The sequence below is a fragment of the Ochotona princeps genome, chromosome 19 (assembly GCF_030435755.1).
Source record: "Ochotona princeps isolate mOchPri1 chromosome 19, mOchPri1.hap1, whole genome shotgun sequence".
In the NCBI taxonomy this organism is placed as follows: domain Eukaryota; kingdom Metazoa; phylum Chordata; class Mammalia; order Lagomorpha; family Ochotonidae; genus Ochotona; species Ochotona princeps.
In genome coordinates this window covers 2,339,797-2,359,078 of record NC_080850.1, presented here as the reverse complement: position 1 = coordinate 2,359,078, position 19,282 = coordinate 2,339,797, and the positions used below count along the sequence as shown (strand labels likewise).

At 46.8% G+C, this 19,282-nt stretch overlaps 1 protein-coding gene across 2 annotated transcripts in view; it reads left to right on the top strand.

Annotated features, from left to right (window-relative positions):
- The window catches only part of ZNF346 (zinc finger protein 346), a 30,639-nt gene that overhangs the window by 5,233 nt on the left and 6,124 nt on the right, over nucleotides 1–19,282 (top strand). Inside the window, exons 2-6 of one of the 2 annotated variants that reach the window (XM_058677608.1) lie at nucleotides 7,499–7,602; nucleotides 8,142–8,234; nucleotides 9,175–9,294; nucleotides 10,132–10,276; nucleotides 14,744–14,929. In XM_058677608.1, the coding sequence (XP_058533591.1) occupies nucleotides 7,499–7,602; nucleotides 8,142–8,234; nucleotides 9,175–9,294; nucleotides 10,132–10,276; nucleotides 14,744–14,929 (648 nt within the window). The remainder of the gene's footprint in view (nucleotides 1–7,498; nucleotides 7,603–8,141; nucleotides 8,235–9,174; nucleotides 9,295–10,131; nucleotides 10,277–14,743; nucleotides 14,930–19,282) is intronic. The other variant, XM_004587572.2, reaches the window with a different exon arrangement.

Genomic DNA, 19,282 nt, shown 5'->3' with positions numbered 1-19,282 from the left:
TGGGCAATGGGCATCCCACATAGCTTTAACCAGTAACTAGCAAGAACCTGGGATCAAAGTAGAGCCCCAATTCAAACACAGGCCTTCCAGTATGGGATATGGGCATCCCACATAGCTTTAACCAGTAACTCAAATGCCTGCCCGGCCCCCATCCTTTTCTCCTTGATTATTTGTATTTTCGAGTTTATAAGATATGTCTCTTACAAGCAACATTCAGTGAGATCTTGCTTTTCTTTCCAATCTGACATTCTTTGTCTTTTGAGTGAACTATTTAGACTATTCTCACATACTGATACTGAAAAAGATTACATTTTCCTTTTTTTTTTTTTTTTTTTTTTGGAAAGGCAGATCAGATTTACAGAGAGAAGATGAGACAGATAGAAAGTTCTTCCAGGTCTCACACGTGAGTGGAGGGTCCCAAGGCTTCAGGACGTCCTTGACTGCTTTCCCAGGCCACAAGCAGGGAGCTGGATGGGAAGTGGAGCAGTTGGGACATGAACTGGCGTCATATGGGATCCTGACGAGCATAAGGTGAGGATTTAGCCATTGAGTCATTATGCTGAGCTCTACTGACTTTTTTTTTTTTTTTGAGATTTATTTTATTTTTATTGGAAAGTCAGATATACAGAGAGGAGGAGAGACAGAGAGGAAGATCTTCCATCCGATGATTCACTCCCCAAGCAGCTGCAGCAGCTGGTGCTGAGCTGTAGGAGGACATTGTGACCGTAGGTCAGCGACCATAGTCAGTGAGCACAGGATTACAGTTGATGGGACAATATTTGTATGATAAACAACTGAATGGATGTCTTGTGTGTGACTGATTGGATATCCTTTGCATGAGAACAACTGTATGGCTACCTTTTGTATACCTGATGAGATATCATTTGTATAAGAACAGTTGAGTGGGAACTAATATACAAGGCAAAAGGACTTCCAAACTAAGGCCTAGAAACAGTTGATGGTTCTGTTGATGAACTAAGTATCTCTACCCTAATCCTGTATGACCCTCAGCATATAAAGTCTGTTGCCCCTAATAAATTTTGGCTATTGATCATCAGTCAGTAGTCCAAGTGTGTTATTATCGGCTCCGTGCACCAAGTCCATCGCTGCAGGACAGCAACACTGAGCCAATCCGAAATCAGGAGCCAGGAGCCTCCTCCAGGTCTCCCACATGAGTGCAGGATCCCAAAGCTTTGTGCCATCCTGGACTGTTTTCCCAAGTCAAAGCCATGGAGCTGGAAAGGAAAGTGGAGTAGCCAAGATTAGGACTGACACCCGTATGGGATCCCAGCACGTGCAAGGTGAGGACTCTAGCCATTAGGCTTCCGCGCCTGGTCCTTTTTTCTATTTTTGTAATAAATATTAAATCAAGATAGATTATTAGTCTAATGATACAGTGTCATAATTAATGCCTTATGTAGTATTATCTTTTTTGAAATGAAGTAGGAAAAAATACCCTCTTGTATATTAGCCCACAGATTTGGTATTTCTGGTGTTCTTTTATTCCTTCCTCTGGATGCAAGTTACTTTCTTGTCATTTCCTTTGTGCTGAAGGGCTTCTTTGGCATACCTTGCAGGGTAGGCCAGGTTTAACATTGTTTCTAGGAATGTCTTTATTTGCTTTCATTCTTAAAGGCTAGTGTGTTGGTTTTATGAATATAAATTTCACATACCATACGACTCAACTATTTGAAATCCACTGGTCAGTGGCATATTCAGCTCCACAGCTGTCACCTCTGTTTAATTTCAGAACATATTTATTACCCCAGAGAAAACCCTGGACCGGAAGCAGTCTTCCTTGGCGCCTACTCCCTCCTTTCTGTCCCTAAGGAGTTACCTATTCTAGACGTTTCTTGTAAACAGAAATGTGTAACGAGTGGCCTTTTGTCATTGGCTTCCGGTAGTTACCGTGATGTTTCATAGCTTTGCTAGATACAGAGTTCTTACTCAACAGTTTGGTTCATTTTTTTTTCTTACCTCATTGATTATGTTATTCCTCTGCCATGTCGCCATCATTTTTTGTTTGTTTTGTCTTGTTTAAGATTTATTTATTTTATTGGAAAGTCAGATTTATAGAAAATTCCCCAATCTGCTGGCCCACCCTACAAGCAGCCACAACAGTCAAGCTGAACGGATCTGAAGCCAGGCACTTTCCTTTGATCCCCCACAGGTACAGGGCCGTCCTCCAATGCTGTTCCAGGCCACAAGCAGGGAGCTAGACGGGAAGTGGAGCAGCTGGGACAGGAACCAGCACCCATATGAAATCCTGGCATATGGGTGCGGCGCAGTGGCCTACCAGCTAAAGTCCCACCCGCATGGGAGATCTGGAGGAAGTTCCTGGCTCCTGGCTGCGGATCAGTGCAGCACCAGCTGTTGCGGTCACTTGAGGAGTGAATCATCAGACGGAAGATCTTCCTCTCTGTCTCTCCTCCTCTCTGTATATCTGACTTTGCATTAAAAATAAATTTAAAAAGAAAAGAAATGAAATCCTGGCACATGTAAGGCAAGGACTTTAGCTACTAGACTACTGTGCCGGGCCCAGCCATCATTGTTTTAAATAGAAAGTTAAGCCATTAGCAAAAGTCATGTCACTGTATGTGATGAGTCGTTTTTTGCTTTCTGCTTTCGGTATGTTCTGTCTTTGTCTTTCAGCAGTTTGACTGTGATGGGTCTAGATGTTGCTATATATCGTACTTCAGGTTCCCTGAGATTTTTGGATCTGTAGATTAATATTTTTTCATCAACCATAGGGAATTTTTCAGAGATTATTTCTTAAAATAGTTTCATCTCCGCAATTCTCTCTCTTGCTTCCTCTGAGACCATCCTTATACTTAATGGAAATACTTCTAAAAATATGTGCTGGGTGAAGCATTTGGCCCATGGTGAAGACACTGATTAAGATGTTGCTCTCCCACATTGTAGTGCCTGGCTCTGGCTACTGGCTCCAACTTGCTACGAATGCCAACCCTGCCAGGTAGCAGGGAGGGCAAAGTGACTGGATCCTTACCCACAGCTGGGGGGCCTGGACTGAGTGCCTGACTCCCAGCCTTGGCTGTTTTGGGCATTTGTGGAATGTACTAGCAATTGTGTGTGTGTGTGTGTGTGTGTGTGCGCGCGCCTGTCAACAAATACTTTTAAAGTAAAAAATGTGAGTACAAAGAGTTGGAAATTCATGTATATGCAAAGTCTGTTCACTTTTCTATGAATCTGTTGCAGCCCCCTGGTATTGTTGGAAAGGTTCATGTTCTGTGATCTCTGAATCTCTGTACCTTTTTTTTAACTTTGCTGTTGTTGCTGTTCCTCATATTGGATATTCCTTTTTTAAAGATTTAGTTTTGGGCCCCGCGGCGTGGCCTAGTGGCTTAAGTCCTCGCCTTGAACGCACCGGGATCCCATATGGGCACCGGTTCTAATCCCGGCAGCTCCACTTCCCATCCAGCTCCCTGCTTGTGGCCTGGGAAAGCAGTCGAGGACAGCTCAATGATTAGGGATCCTGCACCCGCGTGGGAGACCTGGAGGAGGTTCCTGGCTCCTGGCTCCGGATCGGCACAGCACCAGCAGTTGCACTCACTTGGGGAGTAAATCATCGGAAGGAGGATCTTCCTCTCTGTCACTCCTCTCTGTATATCTGACTTAGTAATAAAAAATAAATAAATCACTAAAAAAAATTAAAAAAATAAAGATTTAGTTTTATTGGAAAATGCTGTAGTATGCCTGAACAACAGATAAGCGCGGTCAGGTTCTCATCTCACGAGGTGGATCGTTCCTGGCTCCTTGTCCCTGGGTGTGCTTTGTCTAGCCCCCTGCAGCCTTGTAAATGGATTGGACATCGCGATAGACCGGACAATTCTCCTTCAGCGTCTCTTACTCACTTGGCAATCAGATGCTGGCTAGAACTTGTGGAGGCTGGCCAGGCGTGTCTCTCTGTTCATGCATCAGGGCCTCTCCGTGAGGCCTTCACGCATGGACGTTCTGCTTCCATTCCTGTCCCTGTACTGTCTGCTGATGCAACTATCAGAGGATCCTTTACAAAGCACAAACCAGATCTTGTGGCTTCCCTCCACACTAGAATCCAATCCATGTTCCTGCTGTGGCTTCCGAGGCGTTATGCTCACTCAGCGTGAGCTTGTAGGTCACATTCTGTATCTCCTACCACTCTTCCCCCATTCACCATATTTCAGCCATACGTAACTCTCTCTCTCTCACTTTGTGCTGTAGCTCCAGGCCTGGTAACTGGCATGTAGAAGGCTCCATGAATATGTGCACAGTCTGTGAGAATCTCTGTGGGGCCAGAGAGTAGGTTCCAGCAGAGAGGGTGCACCCCGTTTGTTTAGCGGGCTATCACACTGTCCTCACCAGCTGCCTGTTGCAAGAATAACATTATACATATGTATTAGAGGTTTAAAATTATTCTAGATTATGAGAAAGAAAGTCATGAGTGACATGGCTCCTGCCCTCTTTATTTTTATACAGTTAAACTCTGAAATTCTTGAAAGGAAAGCCTCATTGCCTTTAACAAAACAAAATAAAAAATCTGGGCCTGGCACAGTAGCCTAGTGGCTGAAGTCCTCACCTTCCATGTGCTAGCATCCCATATAGGCATCAGTTCATATCCCAGCTACTCCACTTTATATCCAGCTCCCTGGAAGGCAATCTGGGAAGGCCCAAGGCCTTGGGACCCTGCCCCCGCATGGGAGACTAAAAGGATGCTCCTGGCTTCAAATCAGCTCAGCTCTGGCTGTTGTGGAGTAAATCAGCAGATGGAAGATCTTTCTCTTTGTTTCTCCTTTTCTGTAAATCTGCCTTTCCAATAAAAATAAATAAGTTTTTTTTTTTAATTGAAGCAAATAAAAAATAGCTTAAAAGATAGAAAATCTCTGGGCAAGCAGGAGATAGCTACTCTGTGACCCCTCTGTACCCTCTCCCCCCTGGGCTTCTGATTCTTTTTTTATTGTTTTTAATTATGTTTTTTAAATTTTGCTTAACTTGTGACCCCAGTACGTTAGTCTAATGGCTAAAGTCCTTGCTTTGCATGCACTAGGATCCCATATGGGCGCTGGTTCATGTCCCAGGTGCGCCACTTCCCTTCCAGCTCCCTGCTTGTGGCCTGGGACAGCATTGGAGGACGGCCCAAGACCTTGGACTTTTAGCCACTAGGCCACGCTGCCGGGCCCAGATCTGACTTTTTAATAAAAATAAATAAATCCAGGGGCCCGGTGGCGTGGCCTAGCGGCTAAAGTCCTCGCCTTGAACGCCCCAGGATCCTATATGGGCGCTGGTTGTAATTCCAGCAGCTCCACTTCCCATCCAACTCCCTGCTTGTGGCCTGGGAAAGCAGTTGAGGACGGCCCAATGCATTGGGACACTGCACCCGCGTGGGAGACCTGGAAGAGGTTCCTGGTTCCCGGCATCGGATCGGCACAGCACCGGCTGTTGCGGCTCACTTGGGGAGTGAGTCAACAGATGGAAGATCTTCCTCTCTGTCTCTCCTCCTCTCTTTATATCTGACTTTGTAATAAAATAAATAATTCTTTAAAAATAAATAAAAAAATAAATCCAGGGCCGGCGTGGTGGCCTAATGGCTAAAGTCCTCACCTTGATCATGCCGGGATCCCATATGGGCACCGGTTCTGGTCCTGCCAACCCGCGTCCCATCCAGCTGCTTGCTCATTGCCTGGGAAAGGCTGGCCCAGCTAAGTTCAGGTTCAGTGGTGTGTGGAAGGTGTCAAGGTTTCCACCGAGCACCTCCCTCCCGGGCAGTGTGGTCACTGGATAGTCAGGACTAAGAGTTAAGAAGCAGTGGACTCCTCCGCCCTCCTGCCCCTGGGCTCTGCCTCTGTCTCGGTTCCATTATGGTGTCTGAAGAAACTAATACCTTGGGGGAGATTCCTACCTCTGCCTTAAAGAAGTAAAGCTATGTTCTTTGAGCCCAACAATTAAGGACAGATTAGTACTGTGTTTCCTGTAGCGTGAGACTTGTGCAATAGATGCTTCAAAGTTAGATCAAAAACAGTGAAAAAAGTATTCTCTTTTCAAGGTTTTCTTTAGGAGATATATATATATATATATATCCTGTAGATAGATAGATGGATGGATGGATGCAGAAAGGCAGAAAACAGGAGAGAGAGACTCCACCTGCTGGTTCACTCCTGCAATGACTGCAGTGGCCAAGGTTAGGCAGGCCGAAGGCAGGAGCCAGGAGCTTCCTGTCTCCCACTTGGGTGACGGGTGTCCTAGCACTTGGGCTGTCCTCTGCTGCTTTTTGACATTAACAGGAAGCTGGAGGAAAGAGGGACAACCAAACTGTCACTCCAATATGGGAATTTAGCCTCACAAGCAGCAGTTTAACTCTACCACAACACTGACCTCTTTTCCAAGCTTTTCATTTTCCTGATTCTGAGTCTCAGTTGGGTACCTCTGACTTCAGAGCTCTTCTGAGGGAGTATTCCAAACCTCTGGCAGCAGTATTCAAGGAGAATTGTCCTTACAAAAAAAAAAAAATAGTCACCAGGACGGCACAGTACAATGGCCAATGGCTAAATGCTCACCTTGCAATGCTCCAGGATCCCATATGCTGGTTCGTGTCCAGGCTATTCCACTTCCCATCCAGCTCCCTGCTTATACCCTGGGAAAGCAGTCGAGGATGGCCCAAAGCCTTGGGACCCTGCACCTGCGTGGAAGACACTGAGGAGGCTTCTGGCTCCTGGCTTCACATCGGTGAAGCTGCAGCTGTTGCAGCCACTTGGGGAGTGAACCATCGGACAGATCTTTTTCTTCCTCACTATAGATATGCCTTTCCAACAAAAATAAATAAATCTTTAAAAAACACAGTCCCTGGGAAAGTGAGGGGGGAATGCCGGTATCTGGTTTAGTGGCTAAGGCACTGCTTAGGATGCCCACATCTTCTGTAGAAGCCTCTTGGTTTGAGTTCTGTCTCCACTTCCGATCCAGTTTCCTAATAGTGCACACTTTGGAAAGCAACAAATGATCTCAAGTTGTCACCCATGTGGGAGACTTGAACTCAGTTCTTTGCTTCAGGATAGCCCAGTCCCAGGTATTGCAGGAAATCTGGAAAGTAAATTCTTGCTTGCTCTCTCTCCTTTTCAAATAAATAAAGAGAAGTTACCAAGTAAAGCAAGTTGGCATAGTTATGACATTAGTAGCAAGGCAGCTGGTTTGAGGACATGGCGCGAAACAGCAGCAAGCAAGGAGGAGTGAAGTCTTTTTTTTTTTTTTTTTTTTTAGATTTATTTTATTTTTATTACAAAGTCAGATATACTGAGAGGAGGAGAGATAGAGAGGAAGTGGAGCGGCCGGGATTAGAACCAGCGGCCATATGGGATCAAGGCGAGAACCTTAGCCACTAGGCCACGCTGCCGAGCCCAAGGAGGAGTGAAGTCTTGCTGATGCCTCGGTGTCCATGTTGGAGGTCGTGCTCAGGAGTGATGATTTGAGCTGGTGTCTGTCTGCTCAGGGCTTCTTCGTCTCCCCTCTGCAGTGGAGCATATGATCCAAAAGAATCAGTGTCTCTTCACCGACACCCAGTGTAAAGTCTGCTGCGCCTTGCTGATCTCGGAGTCCCAGAAGCTGGCCCATTACCAGGTAAGCCACTCCACTTTTCAGACCCAGTGCCAAGCCCCACTTCTCCCAGTCTTGCACTGTGAAGTAGAATTCCTCCTTAGCTCTTCAGATGTTGCCTTCATGCATATTGGCTTGTGACTTAAAGATTCACTTCCTTTCTCTGGCTCATTTCTCCCAGCCAAAATCAGGATTGCTGTATGTATAACTTCCCTTGTATCTCAGTACCATAGAAAGTACGAGTTTGCTTTAAATAGACCCTAGCTTGAGTCACAGCTTTGATACTCATCTTGGCCAGGAAACTAACTTCACCACTTCTACCTCAATTTCAACCTTACAAAGAAAAATTATAATTTTCGCATAGACTTGTGTGGAGATTCAAGTTAATAGCACGTAAAATGCCTAGACCAAGTTGGAACTCAGTGAACTGAATGTCTTGTGGCCTACTCTTTTCCTCAGAAGTTTTTGAGGATGAATCATGAAAATCTAGTGAGTGATTTTGAGTGTCTTAAATCTGAAATGGCATTTGGCCATCTTTGATCTTTTTTCCTGGATTCCTGCAGAGCAAAAAGCATGCCAACAAAGTGAAGAGATACCTTGCAATCCACGGGATGGAAACACTCAAGGGGGAGCCGAAGCGACTAGACCCAGAGCAGGTAACACAGCTGCCGTGTGGAGAGCGCTCGCCTCCTCACACAGCCAGCAGGCAGGTTGGTGTGGTGGAGGAGTGTGGGCCCCAAGGCAGGCCGACTCGGCCGGGAATGCCCTCTCTGTTGTATGACTTGGCAAGTCTTAGGACATCTCTGAGTCTTGATTCCTTCCTCTGCAAAATTAGGATACTAATTTTGGCCACCTTTCCGGATTTCTCCAAACTAAAAAACTAGGGAAAGTTAATAGAAAGCACCCACCCTGGAGCCTGACACCCTACTAAGCACACAGCCGGCGGGGCCACTGTCACGTGTTCTCCTCATCCGGTGGTTCTCTAGTGCAGAGCAGGAAGCAGGAAGGCTGGAAGAACTCAGACCACTTGCTTTCTTGAGAGCCAGAGGAGAAAAGACAGTTTGGCATTTGAATGTGTTGAATAAACAAGGCAAAAGAAAACGTTTCCACATACATGCTCTGATTGAAAGGTACTAGTGTTTGGTTTTTGGCTCAGAATACTATGAGAATTATGCTGAATAACTAAATTCCTCAAGAGGAGTGTTATTTCTGTCCTGTAGGAATTTTGCAAGTGTCAAGCAATGAGAAGCCAGCCTAGTCCTGGTTCATTAGCTTCCCAGTTCGAAGACTTTGAGCCAGTCACTTCACCTCTCCGAACTTCATCCATAATGTTGCAATAACTCCCGCCTCTTATGGATACTGTGAAGTGAAATTGCAGTTGCTGTAAGATGCTGAATAAGTCAGAGCTGACCCCACAGATTACCTCCTCTTACCAAGGCGGTCACAGGTGTAGAAGGCTCTCGCCTGTCCCTTCTTGAAATTCACTGGCTGTCTCCCCTAGTTACCCTTAGGAACTTATTAGGACAAGATCATCTCTGTGACCTCAGGCGAGTCACTTTGTCTCTTTGTATCTTCTTCCTTCAACTCCTGGGATAGCCTGGTCATTCAGATGAGATCATAGAACCCCCCACTACCACCGCTGCCAGCAGCAACAACAAGGAATTGTTAAAGCCAAACATCAGAATACTCTGTTGGATCCAACTTTCTCAGAGACAGGTTGGAGACCCTTAATACAGGCTTGATGTCCACTAACCTTAATGTGATCTGCTTGTTCAGTGAGCCCTAAGCCTGTGCTGTGTTCACTTGAGTTCACAGAAAATGCTGCGAGCTGTAACACGGGCAGGATAGGAAGGGCCCATACCCTCAGGAGCACAGCTCAGGAACCAGGGGTAACTTCCTGGATGACCCTGCAAAGAGGCGGGGGCGTTGTTGGCTGACTTGTTTTCTCTTTTTTTAAAAAAGATGTGTTGGAAGTTACAGAGAGGAAGGGAGAGAGAGAGTGCACTTCCAGTCACCAGCTCACTTCCCAAATGACCACAATGGCCCGGGCTGGGCCAGGGGGAGCCAGGAGCTTTGTACCAGTCCCATGTGAATGGCAGGAGCCAAGTACTGCGATCATCCTGCGTTGCCTTCCCAGACATAGTAGCTGAATTGGAATTGGAGCAGCCAGGACTTGAACTGGTGCCCATATGGAATGCTGGCATTGCAGGCCACGATTTAACTCACTGAGCCACAATGCTGACCTCTAAATTATATTTTTGAGTAAAAGTTTCTACCAAGAGCTTTGAAGCCTAAGCTGACCAGGCAGGAAAGCAGCAATGTTCTAGACAGCATGTATGGGCCAAGCAAGGCAAGGAACTCACAGAGAATAAGATGAGCAGTGGTGAATAGAGCCTGGGATGAAATAGCAGAAGAAGAATGCAGAAAGGTAGGTTGGGGTTAATGTGTGAGGGGGCCTTAAATGCCCGCTCTCCTGTTGGGCAGTGGGGAACCAGTAAAGATTTTCTGATGGAGCAGTGGCGTGACCAGACCTGTGTTCTTTCTCCCAACCAGAAGAGCAGCAGAAGCAAAGACAAGAACCAGTGCTGCCCCATCTGTAACATGACCTTTTCCTCCCCTGTTGTGGCCCAGTCGCACTACCTGGGGAAGACCCACGCAAAGAACTTAAAGCTGAAGCAGCAATCCACTAAGGTGGAAGGTACTGGTTTTCCTGAGTAGTGCTATATCGGGACCCTCCCAGTCCTCGAGCCACCGTTGCCTGAGTGCTCCCCAAAATGCTCACTGGGGCACCGACTTGAAGAGGGTGACCAGCCTTTGAAAGCCCTCATCAACACCCACGTAGGCCCCGCTTCCCTGGGACGCAGCCTCAGGTGTGCTCACGTAACCCCCCCTTCCTTTGGTTCCATCAGCTCTCTCAGCAGAAGCTTCTGAGCCTAAGCTCTTGTCCTAACAGTTCTCACCCGGGAGCGCCCGACTCCTCCAAGCAGCACACATCATGACAGCGCTCTCTCCTACCTTCCCCACTTCAAGTTTTCCCTCCCAGCATCCACCTGCCCTTATTCCACTTATGTTACAAGTTGAAAGCAAAAGCCTTGTCTTTTTTGCATGCTCAGGTTATGCCCCGCTCACTTTAATCCTCAAAAGCTGCCTGTTCTTCTCCAGACAGGAACTTGCCTTTCAGAGTGGAGTACTTCAGTGCTGCCACTGTCGCCCTGCAAGCTGTTTGCAGCTGCCGTGAATTCATCCCAGTGTGATGACTTCTAAAACAGTGTGCTTTATCTCCTCACCACTGGGACCAGCCCTCTTTCATCTTGTTAACTCCTGACGAGCTGGGGTTTTTAACCTCTGCTAACTGTAATTAGTCAAGAGTGAAAGTTCTTTGATCTTTATTTCATTTTTTTCTTCTCTACTTCAGACCAAGAAGTAGACTATACTGTTTGTAATACTCACTGTCCTTTTTGTTCCACAGCATTAGGAGAACAAGACAACAAAGCTTTAGAAGGCTTTGAAGATAGGGTGAAAAATCACTCACGGTGAATGCCCTTTTAGTACACCCAAATCTCATTATACTTGGTATGAAGCAACAAAATGTGGGCTTTGAAAATCACAGGCACCCAGGCTTAACTCTTGGCACTGTTGTTTATCATTTGTGTGGCTTCTTTGTGTCTCTGAGTTTGCTCACCTCTAAAATATTAATAAAGCCATTTATTCAGATTGTAAGGTTAAAATAAAACATGTCAACACCTAGGATACAATAGATGTTCAGTAAATAACAGCTGCTGTTTCTATAACTGTTGTCACCATTAAGATAGCCAGTGAGTGGAATTTCCCCCATAAAATGTAACAACTGATGAGGCATCCTCCCCCAGCAGCACGCCACCGGCCTTGCTTGGTCGGGCCATCATGAACTCAGTCCTGCTTTTGTGTTAAGCTAGCCTTTGGTGCCAATCGTGGTGTTAGCTGAACTTAAAGGTCACAGAGTTCCGTTTCCACAAATGTAGAAATTCTCTAGAATATGCCTACTCTCAGAAATTCCTCACTCAAGAAGGTATTTTCCATGTTCACGCTCAGGCTTTGCCACATGCACACAGCATTTTATATCATTATAATCATGCACACAGCATTTTATGTCATTATAATCATAGTGCATGTCCATTTTGTATCCTGCTTCTACTTTTCCCTGAGGTTTGTAGTTAAAGTACATTTCCATATTTTTAACATATATATATTTTTTATTGGAAAGACAGATTTACAGAGAAGGAGAGAAAGATCTTCCCTTCGCTGGCTCACTCCCCAGATGGCTGCAACAACCAGAGCTGAGCCAATCCAAAGCCAAGAACCAGGAGCTTCCTCCAGGTCTCTCACATGGGTACAGGGTGCCAAGGCTTTGGGCCGTCCTCCGCTGCTTTCCCCACGTCACACACAGGGAGCTGGATGGGAAGTGGAGCAGCCAGAACACAAACTGGTGCCCATATGGGATCCAGGTGCTTGCAGGCAGAGGTTTAGCAAGTTGAATCATCACACTGGTCCTTCCATGTTATGTTATAGATATATAAATATATTTAGAAAATTTAAAATCCTTCATAATATAAAAAGTAATGCAGGCATACTATTAAAACTAAAGATATGTGGAAAGAAAAAATTACCTATAACTTTACCATTCAGAGATAAACATTGTTAACATTTTAAAATGTCCCCTATAATCTTATTATACGTGTGTGATTCTGTGTGTACATTTGTTTTGTGTATTTCTAGATTAGCTCCATGTCTGTATACATTTAGACATAGAATACTTAAATAGCCTGATAATTTGTATGAAAAGGATGCATACTCATTATTAATAATTCCAGTTCCAACAATGGGAAAGCTGCAGAGAAGGTACAAGCATCCCCCAATTCTACCACCAAGAGAGACACTGTGAATGCCTTTTGAGGACTATCTATATTTGGATTATACATGTATCTCTTCACAATGATACGACATACATATAATTGCCATTTTTATTTTTCATGTAATATAACGTATTTCCTTGTGTTATCAAAAATCGCACCTCTAACATTGACCATTCAAATCCCTCCCTTCCTTTCTTGGTATCGTAAGCAGCACTGCAGAAGGCTTTTTAAAGAACAGTGTAACAGCACTGCGGTCAGTAAGCATGCCTGTGGGACAGTCTCCTCTCGTTTCCGTTTCCCAAGAGAAGACGTGATGGCCCTGCTTGTACTGAGTGTGCAGTGAGCGCTCCTCCAGCCTCCACTCGCCTCCAGTGTTTCTTCGCAATATCTTTTTAAGAATGGCATTTATCTCTTCAAGGACTATCATTATCTCTTTTCCTGATGCCAGTACTCAACTTTCTTTATGGAGAAGTTGAAAACCAGTGCAAAGCGCAATAACCTGTATGCTTTTTGTCCTTTTTTTTCCCTTGCAGTCACCTATCTGTTTTTGTCATTGTTTTTTATGAGATTAAGGACATACGAAGCACATTGATATTTTTGTTAGCTGACCACCACAAAATGAACATTTTCTTGCGTTTTAAAATATCCTATAACGTGTTCGTTACTTTTTGAATGACTTACTGCAACAAAACTAGAGGCCAGAAAAATCGAGATTCCTTCTACGGGAAACCATCGTGGGGAAAGCCAGCAAACGTCTTTTGACTTGCTGAAAGTCCTCCGGATTGCCAGGGTGAAGTGGTCTGGAGTGGAGGCACACAGATGTCATGTCATCTGAGGATGCCACTGAGCCACACTCGCCCTCCTCCAGGGCTGTCAGTTCTGGGCTGTACATTTTCACAGCAGTGCCTGCTAGTTTAACACCATTCCAGGCACATGTGCTTGTCAGTGATCCATAGCATCACTTCACACGCCTCACAGCGTAGCCTGCCATCAACACAGAGAGCCTGCTCACCCACAGGAGCCTCACACAGACACCCACGCCAGGCCCTCAGTCACTGAAATCACTGGGCAGAGTCAGGGATGTCTAGGGAGCTGAGAGCATCAGCCGTACCCCTCCCTGTGGCATAGCAGAGACAGCATGGGCTGTAGGTCACACAGACCTGGATTCACTCCCTAGCTGGTAATCTTGGGCAAGTCACTTCACCCATTTGAGATTCTGGTTTGGGGGGTAGTTCTGAGGAGCAAAGGAGAAAAGGTCTCCAAAAACTTCATTAAAAATGTATTTTATTTTCATAAAAATCTGCATGGATTTTAAACTTTTTTTTTTTTTATTGGAAAGCCGGATATACAGAGAGGAGGAGAGACAGAGAGGAAGATCTTCCATCCGATGATTCATTCCCCAAGTGAGCCGCAACAGGCCGGTGCGTGCCGATCCGATGCCGGGAACCAGGAACCTCCTCCGGGTCTCCCACGCGGGTGCAGGGTCCCAATGCATTAGGCCGTCCTCAACTGCTTTCCCAGGCCACAAGCAGGGAACTGGATGGGAAGTGGAGCTGCCGGGATTAGAACCGGCGCCCATATGGGATCCCGGGGTGTTCAAGGCGAGGACTTTAGCCGCTAGGCCACGCTGCCGGGCCCAGATTTTAAACATTTTTAAGTCCAATTTTCCATGAGCTTTTGAAGTCCCTGCGTATATACAAACCATGTAACTATGTCGGTGCTGTCCTTGCTCTGCTCCGCTCCTTCTGCCGGCTGGGTAACCACAGAGGCATCCCTAGCACCGAGGCCTGTCTGAATGCTCGCCTGAGCCCCAGGACCTCTGACCACGTTCCTGCACCTTGGTTCTCAGCTCTGTGGCTGGGGTGGCTTGAGGATAGAAATAAAATACCCGAACTTCTTGTCCCACCTGCTGTAAAGTTCTGGGGCATTCTGAGGAACAAGACTGCGGATATGTCTCTTTAGTCTTTGGAATAAGAACACAAGGCCATAGCCTTCTCATGTGCCTAAAGTAACTAAAGCTGCCGCGCAAAATGCCTGTTCTTGGGCTCCCCCAAATCTTCCCAGTTTTCCCAATTAGAGGAAGTGTTCACCGTGTGATTCGCACAGGCAGCGTCACGTCTGCAAGTGTGACTATTGACACGGCCTTGCTGTTCAGCACCCTCAAAAAGCTCGTACCTGCTGGGTTCTGTTCATTGTTTCTGTTTGAGCTTCTCACCGCTGCTCTGTTAGGAATCCTCACAGTTTCTTTCTTCTTCTTCTGGCTTCCACCTTAGCCTTGCACCAGAGTAGAGAGATGATAGACCCAGACAAGTTCTGCAGCCTCTGCCACGCCACCTTCAACGACCCCGCCATGGCCCAGCAGCACTATATGGGCAAGAAGCACAGGAAGCAGGAGACCAAGCTCAAGCTTGTGGCGCACTACGGGCGCCTGGCGGACCCAGCTGTCGCCGACCTGGCAGGTGAGGGGCCCCAGCTCACGCCCGGGGCTGGGTTGGGGCTGCGCTGCAAGGCCACCTGGGCCCAACCAAGGCTATGCTTCTGCACAAGCCCCCTAAAGCAGAGTTTGCCAATTCAAGAGATCTAGAGAAGCCAGGCAGGAAATTAAACAAGAACCAGGAAGGGATGTGGTGAGCTGAAGAGCAGTTGCTCCTGGCTGGGTCTAGATAGCTGTTCCTGAATCTGTTTTCAAAAACCTGAGAGGCATCATGTATATACATTTCTTTGATTGTTGAAGTATAGAACTAAAGTAAATTTTTTAAGCCTCATGTGAATCCAACTTGTCAAATTTTTGTAACCTCTGATTTCATCTCCCCAAATGTCATCCACTTGCCCTGTGTGAAGGCTTCAGCAGCCCATGCTAGATTTTAGAGTGCTGGGGATGCTGTCTCCCCCAACTGCTGAGGTCTGGCCCTATCACTAGGGTAGTGTGAGGAGGAAGAGATGATTCTGACAGAGACTGGTAGCCACTTCCCTGGCCTCACAGGGCCCTCCCCTGACAATCAAATACTCACCACATGAGGAGGGAGGGAAAGAGAGTGTGTTAGTTGAGGGAAGGTTATTACCTTCTCTTTTTGTCAGTAGATATGCATTGTACCTGCTGTGTTCCCCGGCTGAGTCCAGCAGTGACCAGGACTGGTGTAGTTCCCAGGTCACAGGGGCTCCCTCGGGGCTCCCTCAGACCACCATCCTCCTCCCAGGCCGTGGAAACGCAGCCTTGGGCAGTGAGCATGCGAGCCCTTCTCAGTACCCAGCTGTGGAGCCACTTGGCCTCCGGCAGCTGGCTGCCCTCTGTCCTCTGGGCTCTCCCCACAGCCATGGAGACTTATTCCGAACGACATGTGGCCAAGGGGAGGACACAAGGGCTGACCTCAGTGAGACAGGTACAGAGGGGACAAGCACGGTGGCAAGGATTGCTGCTCCAGTACCATCCAAGACCCTGCCTTACAAGCCTCCCGAGACAGGGAAGAGACAACAGATTGTCCTCACGGTCCCACATATAGGCAGTGACTCCACTTTTGACAGAATCCTTCCATCTGGTATGGAATCTAGAAACATGAGGCATGCTGCCCAGACTGCTCTGTCTTGCCCTTCGTGTTGGGCCACCATGTGTCTGGCTGACCGAACAGGGTTCTCTCATAGCAGATATTTCTGCTTGGCACCAGCCCCCACTCTCTCCTACCCCTTCCTCCTGCTCATGTCCTCATTTCATGTCCACTGGCAGGATTCAAACATTGCAGCATTTTTGACTCCTTTTTTTAATAAGAATTTTATTTTATTTTATTTTATTTTATTTTTTGTTATTTGAAACTATGAAACTGTGTCATAAAATGATATAAAATTTAAAAGTAAATTTTAAAAAAAGAAAGAAAATCAGATTTACAGAGAGAGAGACATAAAGATCTATCCACTGGTTCACTCTCCAAGTAGCCACAAAGGCAGGGGATGTGCTGCTCTGAAGCCAGGATCCAGGAGATTCTTCTGGGTCTCCCACCCAAGTGCAGGGCCACAAGTCTTCAGGCCATCCTCTACTGCTTTCCCAGGCCACAAGCAGGGATCTGGAAAGGAAGTAGAGCAGCTGGGATACGAACCGACAACCATTTGGGATCCTGGCACATGTAAGGCTGTGATTTAGCCACCAGACTATCATGCATGGCCCTGGGCTCCTTTTTTTGTTTAACATTTATTTAACTTGGGTCCAGCGTGATAGCATAGTGGCTAAAGACCTCGCCTTGCACGTGCCAGGATCCCATATGGGCGCTGGTTCTATTCCTGGTGGCCCTGCTTCCCATCCAGCTCCCTGCTTGTGGCCTGGAAAAGCAGTAGAAGATGGCCCAAAGCCTGGGGAACATGTACTCCCATTGGACCAGCCCCCAGCTCTGGTTCCTGTGCCTGCAAGCATGTGCAGTGGATTGGTCCGGTCTGTCCCACATCCCATTCAGATCTCATATATGTCATTGGGCATTGAAGCCTAACTCAACCCAACTGACTGCACCCTGCAGCCCACAGTCATGCTGGTGGGTGCCACCACCTGTCCAGCCAGGCCTGCCCCCAGTCCTGGTTCTCATGCTCACCAATAGGAGTTGCAGCCCATCAGAGAAGTGCCCACAGCCTCCCCCTGGACCTGCCCCCTTCACTTGATATTGTACTCTCCAGCTGGTTCTGCAGTCTAGCTCCACAGGACTTGCCCCAGTCTTAGAACTTGCCATCTGATGCTGCGGCAAACCTAACCACCTGCCCTCACTCTGGCTTTTGCGTGTGCCAGTGGATAGCACCAGTTAGCCCAGCCTGTCTCTCGCTCTAACCCAGTTCACATGTAGACCAACAGGTGTTGTAGCCCTGCCCCTCCTGGTCTGCCCCCAGTCCCAGCTCCCACACTCACCATCAGGAGAAGTTGCCCATAAAGGGAGTCCCACTATTCCCCTACCAAGTGAGCCCCTTTCTCAAGAAAATGCATAAATACATATTATATGTTTATATTTTATATATATTCTTATATGATTTTTTTCTAATTTATTTGAAAGGCATAGTTATAGAACGAGGAAGAAACAAAGAAAAATCTTCCATCTATTGGTTTACTGCCCGGTAGACACAGTGCTCAAAGTTGGGCCGGGCTGAAGGCAGCAGCCAGAAGCTTCATCCTATTTTCCTACATGGATAATAGAGGCCCACGTACTGCGACCATCCTCTGCCACATCAGGTGCATTAGCAGGGAGCTGGGTCATCAGTGAAGCAGCCAGGACTCAAACTGGTACCCATATGGGATAGCAGTGTTGCAGGTGGTAGCTTAACCTGTGCCACCAAACCAGTGCCAGCCAGCCCATGCTTAATCAAGTGAGTGAGTCTCTCCCTTGGCTACAAAGCCAGGTTCTTTGGTAGGATGTTTTCCCATAGGCATGATTCCAAACATACCCACATTGGTGCTTTGGAAGGACTGGTCAGGGAGTCCCAAGCTGAAAGAATTATATTCATCTAGTGTCCAGTGCGGTGGCCTAGTGACTAGAGTCCTCACCTTGAATGTGCCGGGATCCCATATGGGCACCGGTCCTAATCCCAGCAACCGTGCTTCCCATACAGCCCCCTGCTTGTGGCCTGGGAAAGCAGTTGAGGACAGCCCAAAGCCTTGGGACTCTGTACCTGTGTGAGAGACCCAAAAGAAGTTCCAGGCTCCTGTCTTCAAATCAGCTCAGATCCAGCTATTGCGGTCACTTGGGGAGTGAATCATCAGAAGGAAGATCTTCCTCTCTGTCTTTCCTCCTCTCTTTATATATATGACTTTGCAATAAAAATTAATAATAAATCTTAAAGAATTACACTCATCTAAAGAATTTGCTTGATAAATAGGGACCGACAAGATGGGGATATTTACAGGAAGCGACCCCTTGAAGTGGATGGCATTTGTAGGTCTGAGCCAGAGTCACCCAGAGCAGATCTTGGTGGTTACGAGTAAGGCCGCCAAGTGGATTTGACAAAAATAAACAATATGGATCCCAAGCAAGAATTGAAGGCCTAGGATGCTGCATCTTATACTGAGTAATTAAAGACATTTCTGAGAAAGAAAGAAAAATTCCTAGGAGAACAAGCAAAGAATTGGCCCTGCTCTGCATGTAACCACCAGTTTATAAGCCTGAGGTAGTTGCAACAGCGCCTCTGTTCTTTTTAAGTTTTACTTATTTATCTGCTAGGCAGAGTCACAGAGCAACAGAGACCTGTCAACCGGCTCACTCACCAAATGGCTGCAACAAGCCAAAGCCAGGAGCCTGGAGCTCCACCTGGATCTTGCACACGAGCGACAGGGCCCTCGTTTGCTGCTTCCCAGGCACATTAAGCAATACGCGTGACAGGAAGCGGAGTAGATGGTCCACAAACCAGTGCTGTGAGGTCAGATGTCAGCACTGTGAGCAATGATGCCCATCACTGCAAGCACCACCTGTGGCAGTGAAGGCAGGAGCCTATGTACCACTGAACCACAGCCTTCACGCCCGGAGTGAGTCAGTCACATCGTGTGGTGTTCGTGTACTTGAAAGCTTCCAACACTTAGAATTCTGCGTTTGTTTGGGTTTCTTAACATTTATTATTCACCTAGAAATTGGAACACTACAGTTTTGAGTCTCATACACACGCTAGACTTTATGATGTCAAGATCATTCTTTCCGAATGGACCTAGGGGTTCCAGAATCCCCTGAATTTCTAATATATAATAGGGATCTTTCAGGGAGCAGGGGAAAGGTGTCAAGATGGAGACCTCTAGAGTTGGTCTTTTACCACTTTGGGAAGTCTTCCTAGCCTAGGCAGGAACATTGAGTGGTGTGTGG